Genomic DNA, 24059 nt, shown 5'->3' with positions numbered 1-24059 from the left:
GAACAGGAAAACACGTGCTTCAGTTTGGGGGTTTTGCTTGGTCACTGAGTGTCTGTTTGGGCTGACTGAGCGATTCCAGAGCCTTGGGCTTGTTTCACCTTTTCCATAACGGCAGAGCCTTTGTTGTTTTTCTTCCCTGGAACAGGAGATGTTGTTTGCAAACGATGGCTTTAGTGGGGTGACACGTTCCTTCAGAGCAGTTTCCCTTTCTGTTCCTCCGGGGCTGTTTGAAGCACAGAAAGGCAATTCCAGCAGTGACTCCAGAGGCATTGTTTCATCTCCTCTGTCACAGAGGAAGGTGCTTTCTGGAGTCTGTTCCTGGGAGAGAGTCACAAAATAAGACATAAATGTCTCAGTGCTGTGTCTAACAAGCAGAGCTCTCAGCAGGAAGGCAGGGAGATGTTTCCTAGCTCCTGACACATTCCCTGCTCTTGGACACACCGTGTGATGTTCTTTGAAAGTGCATTCCCAACAAACAGACTTACTCTGAATTACATGCGTGGTATTATCCTGTGATGGGAGACAGGAGATTCTGAATCACAAAATGCCACAGAAATCCATGAAGGTGCTTCTGGTGGCCCTTGGTTCAGTGAGATGGAGGAGACTGGAGTCAAGAAAGGAGACAGACTGGAAAAATCCATTTTCCAGGAGAGGAGAGAAAGGCCAATCTGAGATGAGGCAGCATTCTAAGTTTATCTTTATTTTGTACCCATTATTATTGAGGTGGGGAGTAGGGAAAGAACGTGGGAAGGTGGTTCTCAAGCAGTAATTGTATGGGATTCTGGCAGTGGGGAATCTGCTGTGTCAGGAATTGAAAATATAACAACAATAATTCACATTTTAATCCAGAGATTAAAGGTGTTTCAGCCCAATAATGTCTCCTTATGCTCTGATTTTGTATTAAAAAAAGGATTATTTTAATAAATTTAAGATTTTGCGACCTCTGCCCCAATGTAAGTCCAACCTGTGCTCCATGTTCAACTATATAAATGAAGATTAGGTCTCTTTCTGGTCTTTTTCTTTTCTGTACAAGGGAATTCTGTGTTTGTCACATGCACAGAGAAATGTTAATAAACATGGAATCGGTTGGGTTTGTTCTGACAGGTTTAATAATAAAGATGGCAAGTAGGAAGAGAGGTTTGGGCCTTCAAGCTGTAACACCCTCCCAAGCTCTGCCAGGCTGCACTTAGAGTCAAGGGCTCAAAAAACTCCCCAACAGTGACCCAGCCAACCCCCCTCTCAAAGAAAAACCAAACAAACCAAGAAAACACACAAAAAACCCCCAAACACAGCAAAATCCCACAGACAGAACTGCCCACTATCCAAAATAAGCATCTTGATTTTTCCCTCACTAAAAAGAAGTATATTTTACAAGCTTAATATTGTCCTTTTTTCTGTGTCTCCTCAACTTGGTAGCCTGTTTTACAGTTCATATTTTCTGCCTGCCCAAAAAGGTCAAATCCAGTCAGAATTTTTTTTCTCAGCTGGACCACTGAGAGAACCTTCTCCCTCTGATTAATTCCTTTAAAAAATAACTAAAAAGAAAACCAGCGCTAAGAAAACAATTCCTCCTTTCAGGGTGGCTCTTGTAGCACTTTTTAACCATTCTTTGTTGCGCTTTTGGCCATTCTGAAGTTTGCTGTTCTGTTAAATTGACTGGTTTTGGGGCAAACAATTACCTGTTACGTGTTAGACTCAAGTTCTGGAGTGGCATGTGAGTGTGGAGTTGCCCTTTGTGCCGTTCGTGTGTCCGTGGGCTGGGGCTGGCAGGGGGGTCAGGGGGGATTTGGGACCGGAGAAAGGACCTCGGTGGTACCTTTTTGTGCACATCGGTAAATAATGGTAAATAATGGTAAATAATGGTAAATAACGGTGTCCCTGCGTCTCCAGCCCTTCGGTGGCACCTGACCCAGTCTGGTTTTGCAGGGGGTTTGTTGCCGGGTCGCTGAGCAGCGACAGAGGAGGGCTTTGTTTCTCTGCTGGTCGATGGGTGGGCAGCCCCGAGCTGAGGGAAGGGCAGGAATTTCGGTGTTCCTTCGTTCGTCCTCAGCCTGTCCCACACAAAGGATGTGTGGGACACCTTCCCTCGGAGCCGTGCTCTCCTGCTCGCCCCCATCCACGTGTCCTTTTGGCCGGCAATATTCCAGTGCAGCAGCCGCTGGTGCTCAGACCTGAGGCGGGGGTGTGTGCCCACGGGTGTCCCGGAGCCTGAGGGAGGCCTGGCATCCCGGGGGGAACAGCGCTGGGATTGTGCAGCCTGTTGTACCCACACCCTCCCAAACCCGCTCGGGTTTCCCGATAGGAATCAGCCTCCTGAGCAATCCCACCGTTTACCGGGATGATTTCAAAAGGAAGCGACCTCCCCCTTCCCGGGGGAGTAAACACAGTGTTAAGGACACTGCCTGTCTTCAGGTGCCAAACAGAGCAATCCCTGCTTTCTGCAGGGAGCTCTCCTTCCCTTGGAGCAGCGGGATAGTGGGATAGAACTTGTTCTCTCGCTGCTGGGCTGTGGATCAGAGCTCTGGGAGCACACCCAGTGCAGGGTGACAGTGCACATGGCACGGGATGGTTCCCCACCCCACGGAGGGGAAGATGTGCCAACACAGAGACCGAAGTTTGAAGAGACTGTTGCTGATGTGAAAAACAAGAGCAGAGGAAATGGGTGTACAGCTCCTTTTCTTGTGGTTCCATTTTTTAATCGTGCTCTGAGACATTTTCTCCAGGCTAGACAGGAAAAACTTGGATCCCGAAGCTGCAGACTGTGCTCAAGGGTATCACTGTGGTTTCAGTCTCACTCGTTTCCCTTCTCCCACGTTTTTCACTGGTAGCACCTGTGTTTTCTCCCTTTCTGGATTCTTCAGGAATAGGATGAGAACAGCAATAGCACACACTTGAGTTTAAATGTTCAGAAATTTTGGCAGGCTGTCAAGTTACTGGGCAGGGGGAGGAGGAACCAGAACTGGGAAGTGGTTGTTTACTTTTTCTTCACCCTATAAATCACTCAAAATTTAGCAGCATTTAATTGAAAGCACGAAGGGAATGTTTCTGACCTTGAGGAAAATCCTGCCAAGTCTCAGCGACCCGTTTGAAATAATGAAATTTTAGGGGTTGGCAGGAAAGTTCTGTGAACCTTGTGCAGTCTAAACACTGCAGGGGTATTTTGAGTGTGGCTGCTTCACCTCTGGACAGTGAGTTCAGGGAGCTCAGCTTTTCCTCCTGGCCAGGTTGCAGTCAGTGGCCCAGGGTGGGTGGGTGGGTGCTGCTCAGGAGATCCCTGCCTGCAGTTTGATTCCTGCCCAGGCACAGAATTGGGATTTCAGGCATTTCTGTAAAATACTTCTCACTGCAGAAATGTTTTCATGTGGTGTTTGGGTTGGTTTTTGTTTGTTGTTTTTTTATTTTTTATTTTTTTTATTTTAGACAGAAACTTGTTCTTAATTCAAAGGGAAAGCTAGGAGAGAATAATTTATATTATAAGTCATATCATAAGATTACTTGGTGGAACTGAAACCACAAAACCTTGCCTTTGGTATGAGAATAATTATTTTCCCTTCTCATGATTTTTCTTGAGTTGTGTTCTTGGAACATACTTTCTTTAGTTTTCAGATAATTTGTTTATAATATGTCTGTGTAAATGTTTAAAATACAACAAATCTTGGACTGATGCACAGCAATAATATTTTCCTTTCATTTCTATTTATTTGACCCTTGTGTGGTTTCAGGAGAAAAAATAATTTTTCTTTTCAAAAAGAAAAATTGCTTGGTTGTAGAAGAGCTTGCAGAAGAGGTGAACTCCTTGGCTCATTTCAGATTTAACTTCTTGTTTAAATAGAGAAATCCTGCAGCAATTGGGATACCCTTCAAGGTGTTATTCTGTGGGAAAGTCAAGCATCCCATCCTGTTCTAATACTGTGATATTGGGAGTGGTTTTAGTAGGCAAAAACCCCTCAATATGTTGATTTTTTTGCCCCATCTTAAGATTGTGTTGCTGGAGGTCACTGGGTTGGGATCTTGTCCCATACCTGTGTTACCCCTCTGAGTAATGATTTCCTTGGCTGAGGGATCCACCTCTCCCTGTTTTGATACCAAATTATTTCATGTACCTCCTGAAGAAATGAAATGATGGTCTTTGTGCAGTGGTACACAGTGTGACTAAATCTGTTAAACTAGTTACTGTGCTTGGCAAGAAGAAGCGAGTCCTGATTACAGAAGACTAATCCTGGAAGGTGGGTGTTATAGAACCTGAAGTTTTGGGCTTTCCAGTTAAGAAATGAGAGTGTAAAACTTACACATCCAGAAGGTAGAAGAGGAAGGGGACACAGGGAAAGCCTGCAGAGAGAAGAGGTGGGTGAGGGCTGAAAACTAACCAAAAGGAACATAACGATGTGGGACCTGCAGTTGTCATTTTCCAAAAGAAATCATTCAGGACAGGCTTGGGAGCTGGAGTGCTGGAGAACAGAGAGGGAATATGGCTGAGTGAACTGTGCATCTTCATCTTTAATACTTCACATCCCTGCTAATGCAGGTCTTTCTCCTAAATGTGATTTGTGTGCCACCTGTTTCCACTGCACTCCCTCTCCAGGGACGTCCAATGGGAGGCAGCCTGGAGGAGCTAAATTATTTGGAGAGGATTCAGTGATTGACTTAAATGTAAAGGGATTAATTGGTCTCTAAACTAGTCAATTAAACTGCACTCCGAAAGTGGAAAGATCACAAATGCATGGCAGTGAATAAATTAATGCATTTTTCATGGCTTTAGAATTTTCTACATGTTGCTTAATTTGTTTTGAATCATAAAATTTATTCCATTAATCGTGATCATGCTGCATAATGGACACATGTGAAATAATTTTGTGCAGCCATCCTCCTAAAGGACAGCTGGCAGCAGGCTTAGAGCACGAATTTCAGGGTGTATTAGGAGGTGTTTACAGCTTTTGCAGCCTCTTTTACAGGCTGTACAGCAAAGGAGAACAAATTTTCTGTGAGACCAGGCTGTGAAATGAATGAGGATCAGGTCTCTGAGAAATCTGGCTCCGTTCTGTGTCACTCATTAAACCCCGAGCTCTTCAAGGGAAGTGTGAAGGACATTTTATGCTGAGCAAGGTGTGCAGTGCAAAGAAATGCAGGGAGATGGAGGTGCTTGGCTTTGCTGCCTTGTTTGGGGGTATTTTATGTTTGGTTGATTGTTTTTTTTTTTAATTCAGTCAAGGTACAGTTATTTTCTTTCCCTTTGCAGTAGTGCTGTCCTCCTGCCACGTTTAAGAGTTCAGCTGCAAGTCCTCAGAATATTAAAGCTCTCCATCAAGGTTCATATCTCCTCCTGTTCTGTAATTGGAAACACTGGGTTATTCCCATGGGTTTGTAACCCTGCAGAGATGGCAGAGGAGTCTGTGTGTGGGAGAAGTGAACACAGAGGGGAATTGAGTCTTCCAGCACCTGGAAACGCTGTTTGCAGTTGTCATTACTGAATTTTTGGTGGGAGATGGTCAGAAGTTCCCCAGCTCACACGTTCCAGGAGCAGGGCTGGTCCCTCCCTGCAGAGCTCCCAGTGCTGGTGTGGATTCGCCAGAGAAACAAAAAACTGCCTCCCAAAAATGGGCACAGGGGCTTAAAACCTGAAGGGTCTGAATTTCCCCTTGAGGTCGTGTGAATCTGTGACATAAAACTCGGGATAAATAAAGTGTTTGGTTCTCCTTTTCCCCACGAGGAGCCTGTGGGAAGCAGCTGCTTGAAAGCACAAATCAAAACTGCATTAATAGTTTTTAGACCTCGAGAATAATGATCTTCCTTGTCGAACAAGCTGAGTAACCACAGTTCCCCCTGTTGATGTGCTTGCTCTGTGAACGGACCTGATAAATCGAATTTCATCTGCGGTGAATTTAACGACAACAAAGGGTCTGTGGCCCTTCTTCTCCTTGGGTTTGCTGTGGGTTTTATGTGGCCTTAATCTAATATAATGCTGCTTTGGATAATAGCACCGAGCTTCCAGGGGGGTGAAGGGTGCATTAACCTACATTACAGATTGCAAGAAACATTTGTCCTTTATGAGACCTCAGTTGCCATGATTTTTGGGCCCCGTTTTTAGGATTTATGTAGAATTCTCTGTGAAGATTTTGGACCAATTCCTTTTAAAGCTGCACATAACCCCTCCCCAATTTAAACACGTGATGCAAGTGGCAGTGACTTCCTCTCTGCCTTACTCTGAGAGTCACCTCACGTTCATGTATTATTTCCCCTTGTACTTTATACCTTCTAGTCAGGGTTGTTGTAGAGCCTTTGACAGATGGTTTTCTTCTCCTACTTTTCATATTCAGGTCTCCCTAGCCTGGTTTGCACAGCACTGTGGTGGTGGTTGTTGTGGAGCCTTTGACAGCTGGTTTTCTTCTCCTATTTTTAATTTTCAGGTCTCCCTAACCTGTTTGCAGAGCTCTGTGGTGGTTGTTGTAGTCAGGGTTGTTGTGGAGCCTTTGACAGCTGGTTTTCTTCTCCTATTTTCCATTTTCAGGTCTCCCCAGCCTGGTTTGCACAGCACTGTGGTGGTAGTTGTAGTCAGGGTGGTTGTGGAGCCCTTGGCAGCTGGTTTTCTTCTCCTATTTTCCATTTTCAGGTCTCCCCGGCCTGGTTTGCACAGCTCTGTGGTGGTAGTTGTAGTCAGGGTGGTTGTGGAGCCCTTGGCAGCTGGTTTTCTTCTCCTATTTTCCATTTTCAGGTCTCCCTGGCCTGGTTTGCACAGCACTGTGGTGGTTGCCTCAGCTCGGGGTTCCCACGTGAGGCAATGTTTGGTGTCTGAGGGACTCAGAGCTGTTATTTGTACACAGAACAGCACGTGTGTTACAGAAACAAATGCTGTGACCTTTCAGGCACTGCAGACATAATCACAGAGTAGCCCTGTAAAATGCACCCAGCAGGGCTCAGCTCAGGTTACAGGGGTATTTAGGGTAATCACTTCTAACAAATGGCTTTGGAGCTGAAAGACATTTCTAAGGCAAAACAAATTATCAAATGCATTAAATTTTTAGCTTTCTGAGCTAATTGTGGTGTAACTCGAGGCAGAATTTAGTTAATTTTTGACATTTTGTTATAGAAGAATTCCTGGGTTGTCCCTTGTTAACACTCTTCTAAAATGTGCAGGGTGGAGTCTGGTAGAGCCCAGAGCAAAGACTGGGGACAGACTCGTCTGTGGCTCTGACTGAATCTGTGCCACAAGGACACATTAAAAGAAAGAATTGCCTGATGTGATCACTAAGGGACTCCTGGAGTACTGATAATGTATGAAAATGAAGCTCCCGGTGCAGATGTGGTTTGATACTCCCACGTACCCGTGTGTTAAATACCCTTTTTGTTTGTGTGCTGAGCAGGATTCCATCACTAACCTGACTTTTAACACACAACCAGTGCAATTATGGGGTGAGACTGAAAACTGTGCTCACTTAATTTGAATAAAATCAATGCCCACCCACCCCCAGCGTGCACCAGCTGCCCATTCCACAGCAGCATGACACAAACATTCATGGAAAGGATGATATTCTTACTCCTGAAAGCATCTTTATGAGGGGTAAGGGAAAGCCTTTTGCAAAGCTCCAGCTCTGTGTGGGGCTGTGACCCACAGATGGCTCCTTCCAACTGTGCCAGTCATCCCAATCCAGCTCATGTTGTGAGGCCCAGGAACTGATGGCTGTGTTAGCCCTGACAGAACTGCCAAGGAAAGCCCACGTGGAAGGAAACCCAGGGTTTAAACTTGGCAGGGCTGAGCTGTTGAGAAAAGGTCAGTTTATGCCTCAGGCTCTAAAAAATGGCATCGCTGGGTTGGCGAAGCTCCATCAGCGCCAGGCAGGCTTGGTCTGGAGTTTGGGGCTGTTAGTATTCAAAAGGATCCTTTTTCAGTGCTGGTTTCTAGAGCACAACTGCTCGTGACAGTTCTGAGGTGATTTTGTGCCCGTGTGGCACCAACAGCACAAAAAGAAGCTTTTTTTTTGGAGATTCCACATGTAACTGAACTTGTGTCACTTGTTGGTGTTGTGAATAAGCCATGAGTAAGTTGTGTGGCACGGTGAATACAGGAGCTTATCTGCCTGCATTCCTCTTTTAAGGAGCATTAGATCTGTTATGGAGATGGATTTTCCAAAGGACCCATTTCAAACCCTCTCATGGAGAGAGGGGTGAGAACAGCAGGGACTTGGGAAACTTTATATGCCATTTTCCCTGATGTGTTGGTGTTTTGAGCATGTTCAGCATGAAATAATGCATCTATTCTTACAATCTTCTAGTTCATTATAATTCATTTTGTAGCTGTCACCAGCTGGTACTGTTGTTTTTAGAATACCTGGTAATACTGGTACAAATATAAGCAAGTTCCTGATTTTTAAGGACATACATCTTATAAAGCTCAGAATTTCCAGTGAAAAGTGTGTGTTTGTTTTGGCATTAACCTGCAAATAACTTTAATCACCTCCCTGTTTCTTGTTCGGTGTGCTTTTATATTGTGTTTTAAAGTCTATATCCTGCACTGCAATGGAAATACAGTCACACCAACTCCTGTGCTTTCTGAACGGGGCAGGATCCAGTGTCTCACCACAAAGAATTGTAATTCCTAATGAATACAATGAACTTGCAGAATCACTTTTTTGGTGCCCGCATTTTAAATAATTCAAAATAGTTGTAGTTGTAAATCAGCTCTGTTCTGGAGTGCAGCACAAATGCTGAAGCCCCAAATGCATTCAGGAATGATTAGTGCCTGGAGCTCCACGTTGTGGCACAGTGCTGACTGCAGCACTTCCCATCCCTCTGCCAAGGGAGGAATGCTGCTTGGGATTTTGTTGCAGAAATGTTATTTCAGGGCTCCACAAGCCCTTTTCCTTTTTTTCCCCTTGGTCAGTTTTATCTGGTATTGATTAGATTCAGTGAAAATCAGATTTTATTAAAAAATCACGGTTTAGCACATAAGATCTTTAAGTGATCTGAATTTCTGTTGGAGAGAAATTACCTCTGTTTTTCTGCTCATCTGCAGATGGTATTTTTTCCAACCTGATGTGTCTTTAATGTTGAGAAGTTTTATTCAGAAGAGCTGTTGGGTTCCACAGGTGCCATCCCACAGGAGGTAAATCAGGGCCCGTTAGTGGAGCAGGAACCATCTAAAGCCATTTTGAATGTGTTGGATTTTCAGCATGAAACGTGAACCCAAAACCTGCACTGCCATACCCTGACTTAGGCTGGTTTATTTTTCTGTTATCAGATGTATTGACCAACTCTTTGTGCCACCTGTTGCTAAATTATGTTCTGATAAATGTTCTTTATGCAGGCACTTTCAGCCTTCCTGCTTTTACTCCACATTGCCTTTGGTATTAACTGATACCAAGAGCAAAGAAGACAAATACAATGCAGTGGCCATGGCAGCCTCCTGCCTGATTTAGTTATTTAGTGTTGTGTATTTTGCAATTACTTCAGTTCGTCTTAAAAGTCATGAGAAGCACTTTTAGCTCAGAACAGCATATTTCAACGAGTCACATTAGATGCACATGTGCAGCTAATAATAAATCAATGGATTTCCATGCTCACCATGCAACACTAATATAGAAAATAAGGGGTTTGTTGTCAATATCTGTGGGAGATTTTCCCCTATTGTGGGGAAGTACCTGAGGATCACAGGAGTAAAACTACTCCAGTTGTACTGGGAGGAACTCTCACAATGCCAGTACGCTGGAGGAGCTCCTTAGAAATTCAGATTACCCATTCATAAAAGCCAAATATTAAACTCTGCTTTAATGTACTGCAAAAATACACGGATTTCTTCCTGGGTGTAGGTTTCAGGGTGGGAAGGAGGGGGGTGTCACTGCAGAACACATTCCCTCTGCACTCAGAGGATAAACCCCAGTGTCCCTCCGGGCTGGCAGCTCATCCTTAAATTTGTGCTGAGGGAAGGATGGGAGCTGGTTGGAGATGGGATCATGGAGAGAATCCCATTGGTGAGCCACATCCTAGCCTTGGCAGGGGGCTCTGCTGGTGACAACTGAGGGACTGTGGAGATAACAAGTCTGTAACACAGCAAGTGTTGAGATAATGTTATCTGAGTGCTTGCTGTGCTGGCAAACTGTGACCTCGGGGCTTTACTCCACCCCTGCCAAAACACTGAGGGCAATTCGTGTTTATACCAAGTTTCTGCATGTACATCTCATACATTAAAAAAAATAAATCCAATAGGATATGTGAGACAACACAAGGATTTATAAATACAATTATTAAAAGGCCTGGTAGTTCTGGGAACTGATGTTCTCTTCTCCCTTCTTTTTATTTCTTTGAGGTTGGGGAGAGGAAGAGATAACAAAGAGACAAGGAATCGTTGCCAAACAATATGATTTTAATCTGCAACTTGGCCTCTATGTTCTTACTCTGTGCCATACAAAGATTAGTGACTTGGGGCAGAGATGAGACAGAAATCCAGGCTGGTTTTGTGTCACCAAGTGTCAGTGTCCCTTGTGACACTGTTGCTCATGAACACAAAGAAAAGATGTTTCAGGCCCTGTGACAGAGCGAAATAATTGCCACACCTGGGTTCAGCTGCTCTTCCTTAGCCCTGGGACAATCCTGAGCCTCGGGATGAGCTCCAGCTGGAGGCAGGGCAGTGCCCGGCTCTTCCTTAGCCCTGGAACAAACTCCAGCTGGAGGCAGGGCAGTGCCCAGCTCTTCCTTAGCCCTGGAACAAGCTCCAACTGGAGGCAGGGCAGTGCCCAGCCCTGTCTGCAGCTCCAGCCCAGAGAAGATGCTGCATCCAGGGTGGCCCTGAGCCTCTGGTGGCCAGGGGTTGATGTTTGGGGTGACAGAGCAGCAGGAGTTCCCAGGTTGGTGTTTCCCATATCTGAGTGTGGATCTGTGAGAGGCTGCAGCAGAGAGATTACGGCTGTGAGGGCTCCATCCCAGGGCAGAAATGGGGTTTTTGTGCTGCCTGCCATTTGTTGGAAGGCTGTTGGCATCCAGAAAACTCTGGAATTGGCTGTGTCTGGAAATGCTTTCGTTTTTGGTTTAGCTGTGGTGTCTGCAAAACCTGTTCCCAATTGTGCTGTGATTCTCGAATGTATATTGTGAACTCCCAGAGCTGTCCTTCTGGATAACTCACTGGGATTCCAGCCTGGGCAGGGTTCAGATCCCAGCTGGTGGGCAGAGGGTCTGTTATGGGTTACTCACAGGCACGAGGAATGCCACAGGAATATCTTACCTCTCAGACTTCGTGGGCACTGCTCGTCACACCAGCCAGGCCCTGCTCTCATCCTGCTGCCTCTCCTGGATCTGCTGCCTGCCTGGGAGCAGTGCAGCCAGCCCTCTTCCCAGGGAATGCCTGGGAATCACTGTGGAAATGCCTCTTTTTTGGGAGCTGGGGGTTTTTAACCTTTTGAATGTGTGATTTCCCCTAAAGGCCAGAGAACGTGTCCCGGCCTTTTCCGTTTGCTGCCCGCTCTCAGCTCCGGGTACTCTCTGCTCTCCTGGAGTGTGTGAGGGAGCTCTCCCTGCTGCCACAGCTGCTGCCTGTCCCTGCAGCTCCCAAATTGGGCCATGGTCCATCCTGGAGGAACGTGCTGGAGTTCTGGGCACGGGGAGGGTCCAGCATTCCTCTCACTTGGGGGGAATCCCACTGTGCACTGCCCAGGATTTCAGGCCACTCTGCCCTGCAACAGAGGCTCTTCTGACTGACTTCTCTGACATCAAAGCCTTTCTTCCCATCCCACTGTGGGACCTGGTTCAAATTCAGACTTCACCGAGGGGTTTTTATTTCTGGATGATTTAAGAAGAGGTGATTTTCATCCTGGATTGCTCATTTTTGTTCAGGAGTGCTATAGAGTGTTGGGGTGTCCAGGTGGTGCCATCTCTTGCCCAGACCCCACTGGGACCTGTCCTGTTGCTTTAGACAAATTTAAAGGAAATTATTTGGTTATACTCTCACTCTTACGTTCCAAACCTGCCTTTTCATGCCCTCTTTTTTGTAGTCCCCATCAAACAAGTGATTTGGTGTGACTGTTTTCTTAATGCTTGTGCCTTGCTGCTGCCTCTTTTCTGAGATCGGGCTTAATAAAGCTGTTTTAGGGTAACTTTGAATTGAGGGCTTTCAGATCCCAGCCTTAATTTTGAGGAGAATTAGAGCAGCCATGCAATGTATTGATCACAAAATACAATTAATTGTCCAGACCCAGTGGCTTTATGGACAATTGCTTATAAAATAAAGGAGAGGAACAAGAGGCTGCCAGCAGCCCAGAGGCAGGGGAGGGACATCAACCTCCTCTGTGGAGAAATAAATATTTAAAAACACTCATCTTGAAATTGTTCTAAAAATAGGATGAATATGTACAAACACAGGATTCTCAGATTTTCACCATGTTCTTCCAAGGAATTTTCCCTGTCAGCTTTGGCATCAGGTTCCCACTGCCCTTCCCAGGTGTGTAAAGAGGTTGCAGTGTTTGGGACAAACCAAGATTGGCAGGGATGATTCCAGTCATTAAATTAATAATAATAATGATAAAATTCATATAGTGAAACTATTAGCAAATGTCCCTCTGATAAGGAAAAAAAAAATTGGTTATGTTCAGTTAAGGTTTTTTTGTAGGTTCTTCTTCCCCAAATCCCAAAGTAATTGTTACTGGCAGGTTTTATTGTTGTTTTCCTGAGGTAATTGATTTTAAAACACATGACAAATGTGGAAATCTGTTGTGAGGTTCAGTTTGGCTTTATACACAGGTGTGCTTCAGTACCTACACTCCAAACTCGATTTTAAGTTGGCATTTTTGTCATTGAGGTGATTAAAAATAATCTCTTTACAGTTTAAATTCACTCTCAGGCTCCAGTGGGTGTTTATACAAACCTCCCAACAACTGGAAACAGTACCTGAATGCATCAGATGTTCTCCTCTCTCTGCCAACGTTGTGCTGGTTAAACACAGTCAGATTTTCCTAATCCTCATCTGATTTTTTTTTATATATGAGCAAATTTAATGTAATGTTATTTTCTTCAAGTCATTTATAGCAACCGAGGGATTGACATTCAGGAAGATTATGAGAAGTCCTAAATATCACATTGACAGGGGGATTCAGCTGCACTTTTAGGCATCTCCAGAGTTATTTAAGGTAATGAAGATCCCAGAGGAAACAGCTGAAAAGCAGTTGATGGCAGCTGCAGGTGATTAGGTGCCAAATTGAAGGTTTGACACTTTATTTGAAGGTTCTTCTGTGTTACAGGGGGAAAAAAATCCCTGCAATTCTTAGGAGAAGGACACAAATCTTTTCTTTCATTACAAAAGGCTCTGTGACATTGCTATTTCTTTGTATTTCTGTCCTTCTGTTTCAACAGTTATTTTAATTTTAGCATGTAAGTCTCAGTGACCATAGTGGAAATATTCTTGGGAGTGTATGCCAAGGTGTTGTGCTGGCTGGAGAGCACAGTGCTCAGCATTTTTCACACCTCAGCCCTAATAAATAACAGATATTCTGTATATGTTGTGTACATTCCATTTGGGAAGGTGACATCCTGACTGATGGACCATCCTGACCATCAGGCACCTGGAAAGAGGAGGAAAGGCTTCTGAAAAAAACACCTGTAAAAAAGGAGACAGTTCCTGCTCAGTGTGACCAGAGGACTGTCACAGATCTGCAGTCTTTTGAAATGTTTCTGATTTTTATAGAATAGGACGAGAAGAGCAGGCCTCACTTAAGTTTGTGTTGAGATTTTCTCGTGGAAAATCTGTGTGTGGTGGCACTGGCTGTGTGCCTGAAAAAGGCAAGGAAAGCAAGAAATTCAGACCCTCAAACTCTCCCTGGTAGGGTTAATCCCAGTAGGGTTTATACTGAATTAATCCAGCTGAAATATATTTCCAGAGGAATTCCCGGTGACATGGCTGAGCATTTTCACTCCATACCACACCCAAGGCATAAATAATTGAATTTCAGTGCCCCCAATATTTGTTTTCCCAATGCATTAGGTGCTTCAGTCTGGTCCAGGTTTCTGATTTGGAGCTCCTTCTAGGGAATATATGGCCCGTTGTCCCCCCTGGGTCAGGAGTGGCTGGGGCCTTGCTCAGCAGGGTCACCTGGCTCTCACACTTCTGGCCTTTCTTCCTCTCCTCTGGGTCACAGTTTTGACTCAAAACCCTGATGGTGACCGGCCTTTGTTCCTTGTGTGAGTCATTAATACGTGCAAAGGGAATGGACAGTGCAGCTGTGCCAAATTAGTGACCTTTTCCTGATTGTACTTGGACAGGTATGAGCTGACAAGTCAAGGTGTTACAACAGGCTTTGTAGAGCAGGGGAGAGAGTTTGGCAGCCATCCCGTGTGCCTTTCTGGTGGTTTCTGATATTCTGAATATCTGATCAGAATGAATACAGGAATGAGTGTGTCTAAAAACCTCCAGAGATAGTGGGGGAGGCTTCTCAAAAGCCTGTCAGCCTAAGTTTTTGAACCAGGTTGAAAGAAATGTAAATAAAGTAAAATACCAAATCAGTGTGAACACGGTGCTGACTGTCCTTGGGAGCTCCAGTCTGATCTGCATTTTGTGTTTGGCTGTTTCTGGGGTGCCTTTGTTGGTGCAAAGATTGTGGATCTGGGAGGAAAACTGGGTATTGATGATGTTGGAAGGTTCCAGTGAGGACCTGGATGATGTGTGGGATTTTGGAGGTCCGAGGTGTGTCTGGATGTGCTGCAGAGCAAAGCGGGGTCCGGGTCAAGCCTCCTGCTCAGGCTGCGGGGAAGGATGGGCTGCTCTGAGCTTGGGGAGGGTTCTCTGCTTGGATTTGATGGGAGATCTGGCTCCCATTTGCAGTGAGAGTGATTTGTGCAGCCTGGTATTTAAGGAATTGGGAGCTGTGCTGCAGGCAGGAATGTCAAGAGCCTGGGAGCACATGCCAGAGCGGGATCAGCAGTGTGCTGACAGCACTTCCTTGGAATGAAATTCCACTTTGGTACCAAAGTAAACGTTTTCCTCGGGATCTGCCAGGACTTGGGAGGAAGGGAGGAAGTCCCCAGGCCTTGATCTTTGTTATTTTTGGTCCTGAGAGCTGAGCTTATGGCAGTGACTGGAACCAGAGGAGCTGAACTCTGCTGTTGCTGCTGCTTCTCCAGCAAAGCCGGGTGGGGGAGCCCAGGGAGGACACAGAGGGCTTGGAGCTGGATAGTCTGAGCTGCTGGGCAGGGGGTGCTCGTGCCAGCAGGGACAGCAGCTCCAGGAGCTCTGCTCTGAAGAGAAGAAACACTGGAGTGATGGAGTTCTGTTGGGCTCTTTCTAGAGCTGAGCCTGATTTAGTTTGGATTCAGTGCTAGAGATGATCCATCTTTCACTAGTGAAGTATTTGTTGCTGGGCATCAGCAGGAATATTCATTCCTATTATTCTTTAATCTGGCCTATTTGCAGGAAAGCAAAATGGGCTAATACTGTACCCGTGTACCTTTCTCCCTACAATTAGTTTTATACACTTTTATTCCCAGGCTAACGTTCTGATCTTAATGATTAATTCTGGTGTTGGATGATTCTCCGTTGAAAGTCCTGGCATGCATTCCCTTCCCTCCAAGAACATGAATCTGTTGTCTTTTAGCCCCTGCCTGTGTGTATTTCTCATTCTCACAGTGTTTATGGGGAGCTGTGAATGTTCCATGGTCTGTTCCTGCCAGACCACTTTGCAGGAGACTCAAAAGGGTCCTTGTGTGGTCCCAAAAGGCAGTTTTTTCTCTTCAGTTCAGTAGCAGCCAAGCAAGACCCCCAGTCAAACCCTGTAGGAAGCTTGCAGAATCCAGAGGATTTCTGTAATATCCTAAAGACAGGGGTTGAAAATACCTCCTTTACAAATAGCTTTGCTCTCTGCTTTAGAAAGGCCAACCTGCTGCTGTGGACTCTGTGCAGAAATTATCCCCACTTGATCTTAGACCAGATTTCTCATGGGGTTTTTTATTTGTTAAGACTTTTTTTGTATCAAAGGCTCTCATCCTGTGCAAGGAAACTAATGGGCTTTGATTAAATAATTGGGCTTCGCTTTAATTTTGTATTTCTTGTGTGTGCAGAAATCCATTGTTCAGGGGTTTTTATTGCATGAATTGGTTTGTTTTTCCTCTGGGGGCAAGGCAGCTGGATAGAAATACCTGGAATCTGTGACCCATTTTGTCCCATGTCCTGTTCCCTCCCTCCCTCCTTATGTAAATTAATAATCTATTTACTTCTTCAACACTGTGGGTGGTGCAACTTCTTTCCCTCATGAAAATCAAAATCTAAGGAAACCTTTTATTTCATGGAATTCAATTATTGCTCTGAAGTACTTCAGAATCCAGGATGGCAGCACCAAGGAAGTGCAGTTGTCACCTGTCACTTAAGTCACCTTTTCTCTCCAGATTTTGCTCAGCTGACCATTTTCTTGGTGCCTTTTTTGGTGGTAAGGTTTTGAGGCTCACAGAGGAGCGAGGACAGGCTGTTAGATGGTTAGAGTTGAAGGGAGTGAGAGCTGTCTCTAAAACCCAGGTCCCACCAAGGATGGCCCGGAGCCAAAGCCAACACCCCTCAAAGTGTGCCCAGCTGTTGAACTGGACAGGAGCATTGCTGCATGCTTCCCACTGCAGCTCTGAGCATTTCCACTCCATTCAAACGATGATAAAAGGCACAAAATGTGCTTTGTTTTCTTTTTTTCTCGTGGCTTTCTGGCAAGGAGTGTTGAAGCAAATAGTTTGCTGTGATGGGAGGCTGTTCCATGGGCAGAATGAAGTGAGAACGTTTTCAACAGCACTCATTTCACATTAAACTGGATAACCTGTGGCCAATCCGTGGGTCACCTTAGCCCACTGTCAACATTTCATAACATTCATGTGCTTTTATGTTCCTTAATGGAGATTCTCATGAGGTATTAGGCCTTTCAGGTTCCCTTTTTTTATTCCCTTGGATAGAACTCGAATAGAACTGGAATAGAACCGGAATTAGAACTTGAATTAGAACTGGAATAGAACCGGAATTAGAACTTGAATTAGAACTGGAATAGAACCGGAATTAGAACTGGAATAGAACTTGAATTAGAACTGGAATAGAATTGGAATAGAACCTGAATTAGAACTGGAATAGAACCGGAATTAGAACTGGAATAGAACTTGAATTAGAACTGGAATAGAACCTGAATTAGAACTGGAATTAGAACTTGAATTAGAACTTGGACTAGAACTGGACTAGAACTGGACTAGAACTGGACTAGAACTGGACTAGAACTGGACTAGAACTGGACTAGAACTTGAATAGAACTTGAATAGAACTTGAATAGAACTTGAATAGAACTTGAATAGAACTTGAATAGAACTTGAATAGAACTTGAATAGAACTTGAATTAGAACTGGACTGCAACTTGACTAGAACTTAGAGGAATTTCTGAAGACCCTTATTTTTACTGCTTGACTCCTGGTTCAAATCCCATTTGTCTGTAATGAACTTATAATTTTAAACCAGTAGGAAGACCCGTCTCTGAGGCAGCTGCCAGCACTGTCAGTGATTTGTGCAGTGACAGATCCTTCTGTCACATTTGATTATCAATCAGCAGTGAGCCTGAGGACAGGAGGGGGTGTGTTTGGAGGCACAGCCTGCTCAGAGTTCCTTTCCACGCTAATAAAGCCGTTTCTCTTGCAGTGAACACTTGTCCTGTGCCTTCACCTTCTTCCTGCACGGGGAAAGCAACGTGTGCACGAGCGTGGAGATCGCTCAGCACCAGCCCATCTACCTGATCACCGAGGAGCACATCCAGATGGCACAGTCCTCCCCCTCGCCCTTCCAAGGTATGGCAGCTGGCCTGGGAGCTCTCTGCAATTCGGGGCTCAGGTTCTGCTCAGGAAGTTGGGGATGCAAGGAAAAAGGTTGTTAGGATTCAACGCCGTAGCCAGCGAACGGTGTGGGAATCCTCCAGCAGTTTCTACCTGTTAACACTGGTTTTAAAGGCACATTCTTATAGCAAGGAAAGCAAAGAAATGAATAACATTTTGTTTAAAAATGCTTACTGTTTAAGGAAGTGAGTGCACTGATTTGATTTTATGTCTGGGCTCAAATCTGAAGCTTCTGAGCTTATCTGACTTAGGAGTGCTTTCCATTCATCCAGTCAACTATTTACTAACCTATTTTTAAAAAAGGGCGTGAAAAAGTATCAGGAACAATGAAAAACTTGAAGTATCCGTGACTGTTTACTTGCCAGCGTAAGAAATGAGAATTTTACAGAATTCAGTTGATGGCTTGTTAAATTCGTGATGCAGTTTTGCTGTGTTGCTCTACATTAAAAAAAAAAACCCAAACCCTTCAGGATTTTGAGTCACTGAGTTAGGCTGTCTTTGCTACGGTCTGAAATCGTAATTTCAAAGCAAATAAAGCAGAAATCTTTATAAAGCTCAACATAGAGTAAAAAAAAAAAAAAACACACCCAGAGACATATAAAATGATCATTTATAGAGATGTTAATTTATAGCTTTATTGAAAAACATTTTGTTTCTAAATGTAAAGCTTTGACAGAGGCTCAGGCACTTAAATCATAGAAGATTTTATTCCAGTGAGCAAAATTCACAGCTCTCTCAAATCAAATATGGCTAAAAGCAAAACTGAGTGGGAATGGAAATCCCTGCTGTTGAACAACTTGTTTTCCTTATTTGTTGTGACTTGGGTTGTGTAAGAAGTCTCGTGTTCCTGTCCTCTGTCCTTCCTTGGGAAAGCAAAGGATGCACACTCATCCCTTTGCCATAGTGCTGCTTCACTACCCTGAAATTAGTGGAAATTCATTAACTCTGGGAATTGTTATTGGCCTGAAGTGCAGAAAGGTCCCTTCTTAGCTGAGGAGGAGCCGTGCAGGGCCAGTGCAGGTTTAGGTTCACACCCTGCCCAGGTTTGCAGCAGCTGCCCTTGGAGCCAGATCCTTCCCTGCCCGGGCAGAGGGAGGAGCAGAGCTGTGTTCCCAGCTGGATGGGGCTGTGCAGGGGTGCAGGTCCCATAGGGCAGAGCTGTTCCCAGCTGGATGGGGCTGTGCAGGGGTGCAGGTCCCCCCCAGAGCTGCTGCAGGGCTGTGTCTGTCCCTCTGCAGTGCTGGTGAGTCCCTACGGGCTCAACGGGACCCTCACGGGCCAGTCCTACAAGATGTCTGACCCAGCCACGCGGAAGCTGATGGAGGAGTGGCAGTACTTCTACCCCATGGTGCTGAAGAAGAAAGAAGGCATGAAAGAGGAGGAGGAGCTGGGCTATGACAATGATTTCCCTGTGGCAGTCGAAGTCATTGTTGGTGAGTTTCAATATTTTCCTCCTCGTGATTTGGGGGGGGGGATCTAATTAATCAAAACCAGCCATTATAATTTTCCTATATTCTCATGTAGCCTCTCTTGACACTGGAACATCTGACTAGTTATCTTGCCTCAAGCTTTTGTACTCCCTGTATCCCACATGCTATTATTCACAGTGCTGAGCTGCTTGTCTCAGCTCAGTCCTGGTTGCAGAGGGTTAGATGTGTATTAGGATATTTTTTTGATATTTCACATGATAAGTTTTGTCAAATCGACGTTGGGAACAAGTGCAAGCGGCTGAGAATGCTGGATATGATCAGTTGTGTTTAAGACTTCATGGTTTTCCCTCCCTCTCTCCGCAGGTGGTGTGAGGATGGTGTATCCTTCAGCCTTTGTTCTCATCTCCCAGAGTGACATCCCCGTGTCACAGAGCGCTGCCAGTGCCGGAGGCCACGTAAATGTGGGACAGCAGGGGCTGGGAAGCGTGAAGGATCCTGCCAGTACCTGTGGGATGCCACTCACTCCCCCCACCTCTCCGGAGCAGGCTGTTCTGGGTGAGCACTGAGCCTGGGGCAGGGAGGGGTGGGGTGTGAACAGGGGCACATCAAAGGCAGGCAGGGGACTGAGAGTTAGGGGAGAACTTTCGCTGTAGCCAAGGCTTAAAACGCCCCCAAAGAAGACACACCTTTAAACCAGGCTTGGAGAATTCAGTTAAGCTCCGTTTTCTGTAAGTGCCTCATCTTTGTCCAGTGGTGCAAAGACCTGAGAGCCTGGATTCTGACAGTGGTTTAGGCAGAGTTTGCCACTTTATGGAGTGTTGGTGTCCTTGTTGGGAGGGTGTTGATTCTTTGTGGTACAAGAGCACAGTGAATTTCCCCTTGGAGAGGGGGAATTCAGGTTTGATATTGGGAAGAAGTCCTTCCCTGTGAGGGTGGGGAGGCCCTGGCACAGGTTGCCCAGAGAAGCTGTGGCTGCCCCTGGATCCCTGGAAGTGTCCAAGGCCAGGTTGGATAAACTTGGAGCAACCTTGGATAGTGGAAGGTGTCCCTGCCCATGGCAGGGGATAGAACTGGATGGGCTTTAAGGTCCTTCCAACCCAAACCTTTCTGTGATCCTGTGCAAGAGTAGGTAGCTCTTTTTATAAAGAACTAGAAATTCAGCACTTAACTAAGCACTTACGTTGGTATCATAAAAACTTGCAAATTCTAGCTGCTCTTTTTGCCCAACACAGCTTGGTTTTGATTAAAGGCCATTGGAAAGGAATTCCTAAGCCTCTGGAATGGTTAAGAAGGAGCTGGGCTTCCCAAAGGAGGTCCAACATGGGCTGGCATCACGTGCAGATGGCACATGGAGTCCTGCATGGCAGTTCCATGTTTTGTGGGCACACAGTGTGTCCTTTTCCGTGGATCCCCAGCAGTTCTGATCTCAGCAACCGTCCAAGTGCTTGGCATGTGGGGTACAAGGTCCTTAATATCTCATCTGGTTGAAGTGTATGTGTGTATCCTGTGCCTCCTGAGACATGAGAATGAATATCTAACCCTGTCAGCACCTGGAACACAGTCAGGGCCTTAAGATGATCAGTGGTTCTCAGTGTGGTTATGCTGGAAGAATTCAGAACTGCCATTTCAAATGGGAGCTCAGGAACAGAGGTGTCAAACATCTGTTTGAGTGCAAACTTCTGAGATAATAAAGAAGAAAACAACTGACATAGAAAAAAGAAATTATGTGATTTTTTTATTTCTTTTGCAGACTGTGTTTTGAAGGTATTTTTACAACTAATTATTTTTTTTCCTGTGTAGATTATCTTCTGCACTTGCTCTTTACAGACTTGCCATTGTAACAGAGTTACAAGGTAGTTGAGGTTGTCCCAGGACATTGTCCACTCAGGTTTTGAGTATCTCCAAGGACAGAGACTCCACAGCCTCTCTGGGCAGCCTGTTCCAGTGGCTTCCACCTTCACAGGAGAAGGTTTAAATGGAATTCCTGGTGTTTCAGTTGATGCCCATCCCCTCTTCCCCTTTCACTGGTTATATCCTGTCTGTTCTCCCTGTCAGGTGTTTGTGTACACTGATACAATTCCTCCCCCAGCTCTCTCAACCTTTGAATCTTGATGCAAAGCCAAAGAAAAACAGTGATTGTTGACTTCTCTGCCATGGAAAAACATGTCTGGATTCACTTGTCCATGAATGGTGCCTGCAGATGAAGACAAAGTATTTAATATTTACTGCTAATAATGCAGAATGTGAGGTGTAAATTCACTTGGAATAGTGTTTTTCAGGGGAATTGGTAGTTAAAATAAGCAAAAAGCTAATTAGTAACAAACTGAAGCAAGACAATCAACGTTCAAATAAGTCTCTATTCAAGTATTGATGCATGTTTTAATGTGCTATTGTATTTTTCAATTTCTCAACTTGTACAATATCACAAGGGGGATTCTCTTGCTGAATATTTATAAACTATCAGTTATATAAAAGTGTTCTTGTTGTCCAATCTGGCAGTCACAGCTTCTGTTTGATCTCTGCTATTGTTTGAGGGCAATATGAATTCCTATCACAGGGGTGCCTCTCCAGCAAGCAGTGAAAGGATCCCTTTATTTTATATCAAAAACCATTTTAAAAGACATTGAAAAACTGGAGAAATGGATTGGAAAAAACGTGCCACACAGTCCAGAATCAGCAAATGGAATAAATAAACTGGGTTAGCCTGAGGCACGTGAATAACACTTCAGTTCTGCCCAATACCAGTTGAAATGTGGGTTTAGTGCCGTGTCCAGTTGGGAAAAGATGGAAAGAATTGAGGTTGTTTAGTCTAGAAAAGCAGGATTTGAAGGAGAGGTGGTGTAACAGCCTTCAGAGAATCAAAGAGGAGGCTTTTCTCTGCAACCAATATGTAATGAACCTAAACTGGAGCAGAGCAAAACTAGGTTGAACAGGAGGGAAAACTTGCTCTGAGGAAGGATGATGAAGTGTTGGAATAATTGGCTGTTGGGAGGCTACAGAAGTTCCATCAGCAGAGGGGTGGTGGGCTTTGGGGGGTTTGTTGGGGGAATTTTCTGTGTTTGTTTTTAAGAAACAGGTTAGTCAAATATATTAATCCAGCTTTGAGGCAGGGAATGGACTAGATGATCTTTTCAGGTCTCTTTTAACCCTATTTTCCCATCATACTTTATTTTCCTCCTGCTGTTGCCATGTATGGTGCATCTGGCATTCTATAGCAGAGTACAGGATGCTTGTTTGTGTGCACATTATGTTTGTCTTTATGCACAAATTCCTCCCCCCCTTTGCCAGAGGAGGATGGATTTGTTAATTCTGAAGTTTCCACCTGGGTTTTTGATCACCTGTCAAGTTCCCAGTGTTACAGAACATTTAAAACCCAGGGGAATACATGGTAAGAGCCACAACACGTCCAGGGTTTTAGGGGCTTGACTTTGCAGGAAGATAACCAGGGAAGGTCTAACTGGAGAAGTAAATCTATAACATGAGGAACCAAAGAAGATACAGGGTTGGGCAGCTTGTGCACAGCTTTTAAAAGCTGTGTTTTGCCAGTCAGCTGCTGGAAGGGAGCAGGATGCCCGTGTGGCTGCAGGGATGAGCAGCAGTGAGTCCCCTCAGCCCTTGCATTGCGTCAGGCAGGAGGACAAAGTGTTCTGTGCACTGAGCTGACCTTGTTAAAATGCAGCACATCCTTCCCGGCTCCCCCAGCCCAGACGGAGCCAAAGCTCCCTCTGCTGCTGCAGCTCGGGCTTGGCAGGGTGGGGGTGCTGGAGTTCAGGGATCTAAACAAAAACACGGCATGGGAGGAAAAGAAACGTCTGCTCCTGCAGTCCCTGGAATGGCTTCTGCAGCACAGGCAGGGAGAAGGGAAGGGCAGAGCATAAGCCAAGGGTTTTCAGGCTCTCAGCGTGTTGGGTGATATCTTTGTTATCTCTTTGATAATCAACACGGATACCACATACTGAGAGCCTCACATCTGTGTTAATAGTGTGTGTTATATGTACTGATGATCAGCTGCTGAGAACTTCTGTGCTTCTCAGTTGTAAAACTTTAGCAGAGCAGGTTTGGTATCTCAATTCAAGCATGGTATAAAGAAATAGCAAAGAATCCCCAGAATGGGTTGGGTTGGGAGGGACATGAAAGCCCATCTTGTCCCACCCCCTGCCATGGGCAGGGACACCTCCCACCAGCCCAGGTTGCTCCAAGTTTATCCACCCTGGCCTTGGACACTTGCAGGGATCCAGGGGCAGCCACAGCTTCTCTGGGCAACCTGTGCCAGGGCCTCTCCACCCTCACAGCCAGGAATTTCTTCCCAATGTCCCATCTGTCCCTGCCCTCTGGCAGTGGGAAGCCATTCCCTGTGTCCTGTCCCTCCATCCCTTCTCCCCAGTCCCTCTCCAGCTCTCCTGGAGCCCCTTTAGGCCCTGCCAGGGGCTCTCAGCTCTCCCTGGAACCTTCTCTTCTCCAGGTGAACCCCCCCAGCTCTCCCAGCCTGGCTCCAGAGCAGAGATCACACTAATCCTTTCTTTTTTCAGTGAGGTTTTATATTGAGTATAAAGAACTGATCCTTACTTTGAAATAGTCTACATAAATGATTAGTTTTCTTAATAGATGCTTTTAGAACCATTTTTACTATAGTAAATTTAATCTTTAAACAACTCACCAAAGACTATATAAATTTTAGTTTAACACCCAGAATTATTGTAAAAAAGCTCTGTCTGCACTATTTCTTAGTGATTCTATCCAGGGCTTTAGGGGCTATCTAAAATACCTCCATTTATTATATATAAATATATATGTGTATATATATAATATAAATAAAAT

General features: G+C 45.1%; 1 protein-coding gene across 1 annotated transcript in view; it reads left to right on the top strand.

Moving 5' to 3' along the window:
• Positions 1–24059, top strand: part of MED13L (mediator complex subunit 13 like) — a 174489-nt gene that overhangs the window by 107917 nt on the left and 42513 nt on the right. The window contains exons 6-8 of the mRNA XM_017831317.1: positions 17621–17766; positions 19050–19244; positions 19605–19796. Coding sequence (XP_017686806.1) covers positions 17621–17766; positions 19050–19244; positions 19605–19796 — 533 coding nt within the window. The remainder of the gene's footprint in view (positions 1–17620; positions 17767–19049; positions 19245–19604; positions 19797–24059) is intronic.

The sequence above is a fragment of the Lepidothrix coronata genome, unplaced genomic scaffold (assembly GCF_001604755.1).
Source record: "Lepidothrix coronata isolate B3197 unplaced genomic scaffold, Lepidothrix_coronata-1.0 Scaffold189, whole genome shotgun sequence".
Taxonomy (NCBI): domain Eukaryota; kingdom Metazoa; phylum Chordata; class Aves; order Passeriformes; family Pipridae; genus Lepidothrix; species Lepidothrix coronata.
This window is presented reverse-complemented; position numbering and strand designations above follow the sequence as displayed.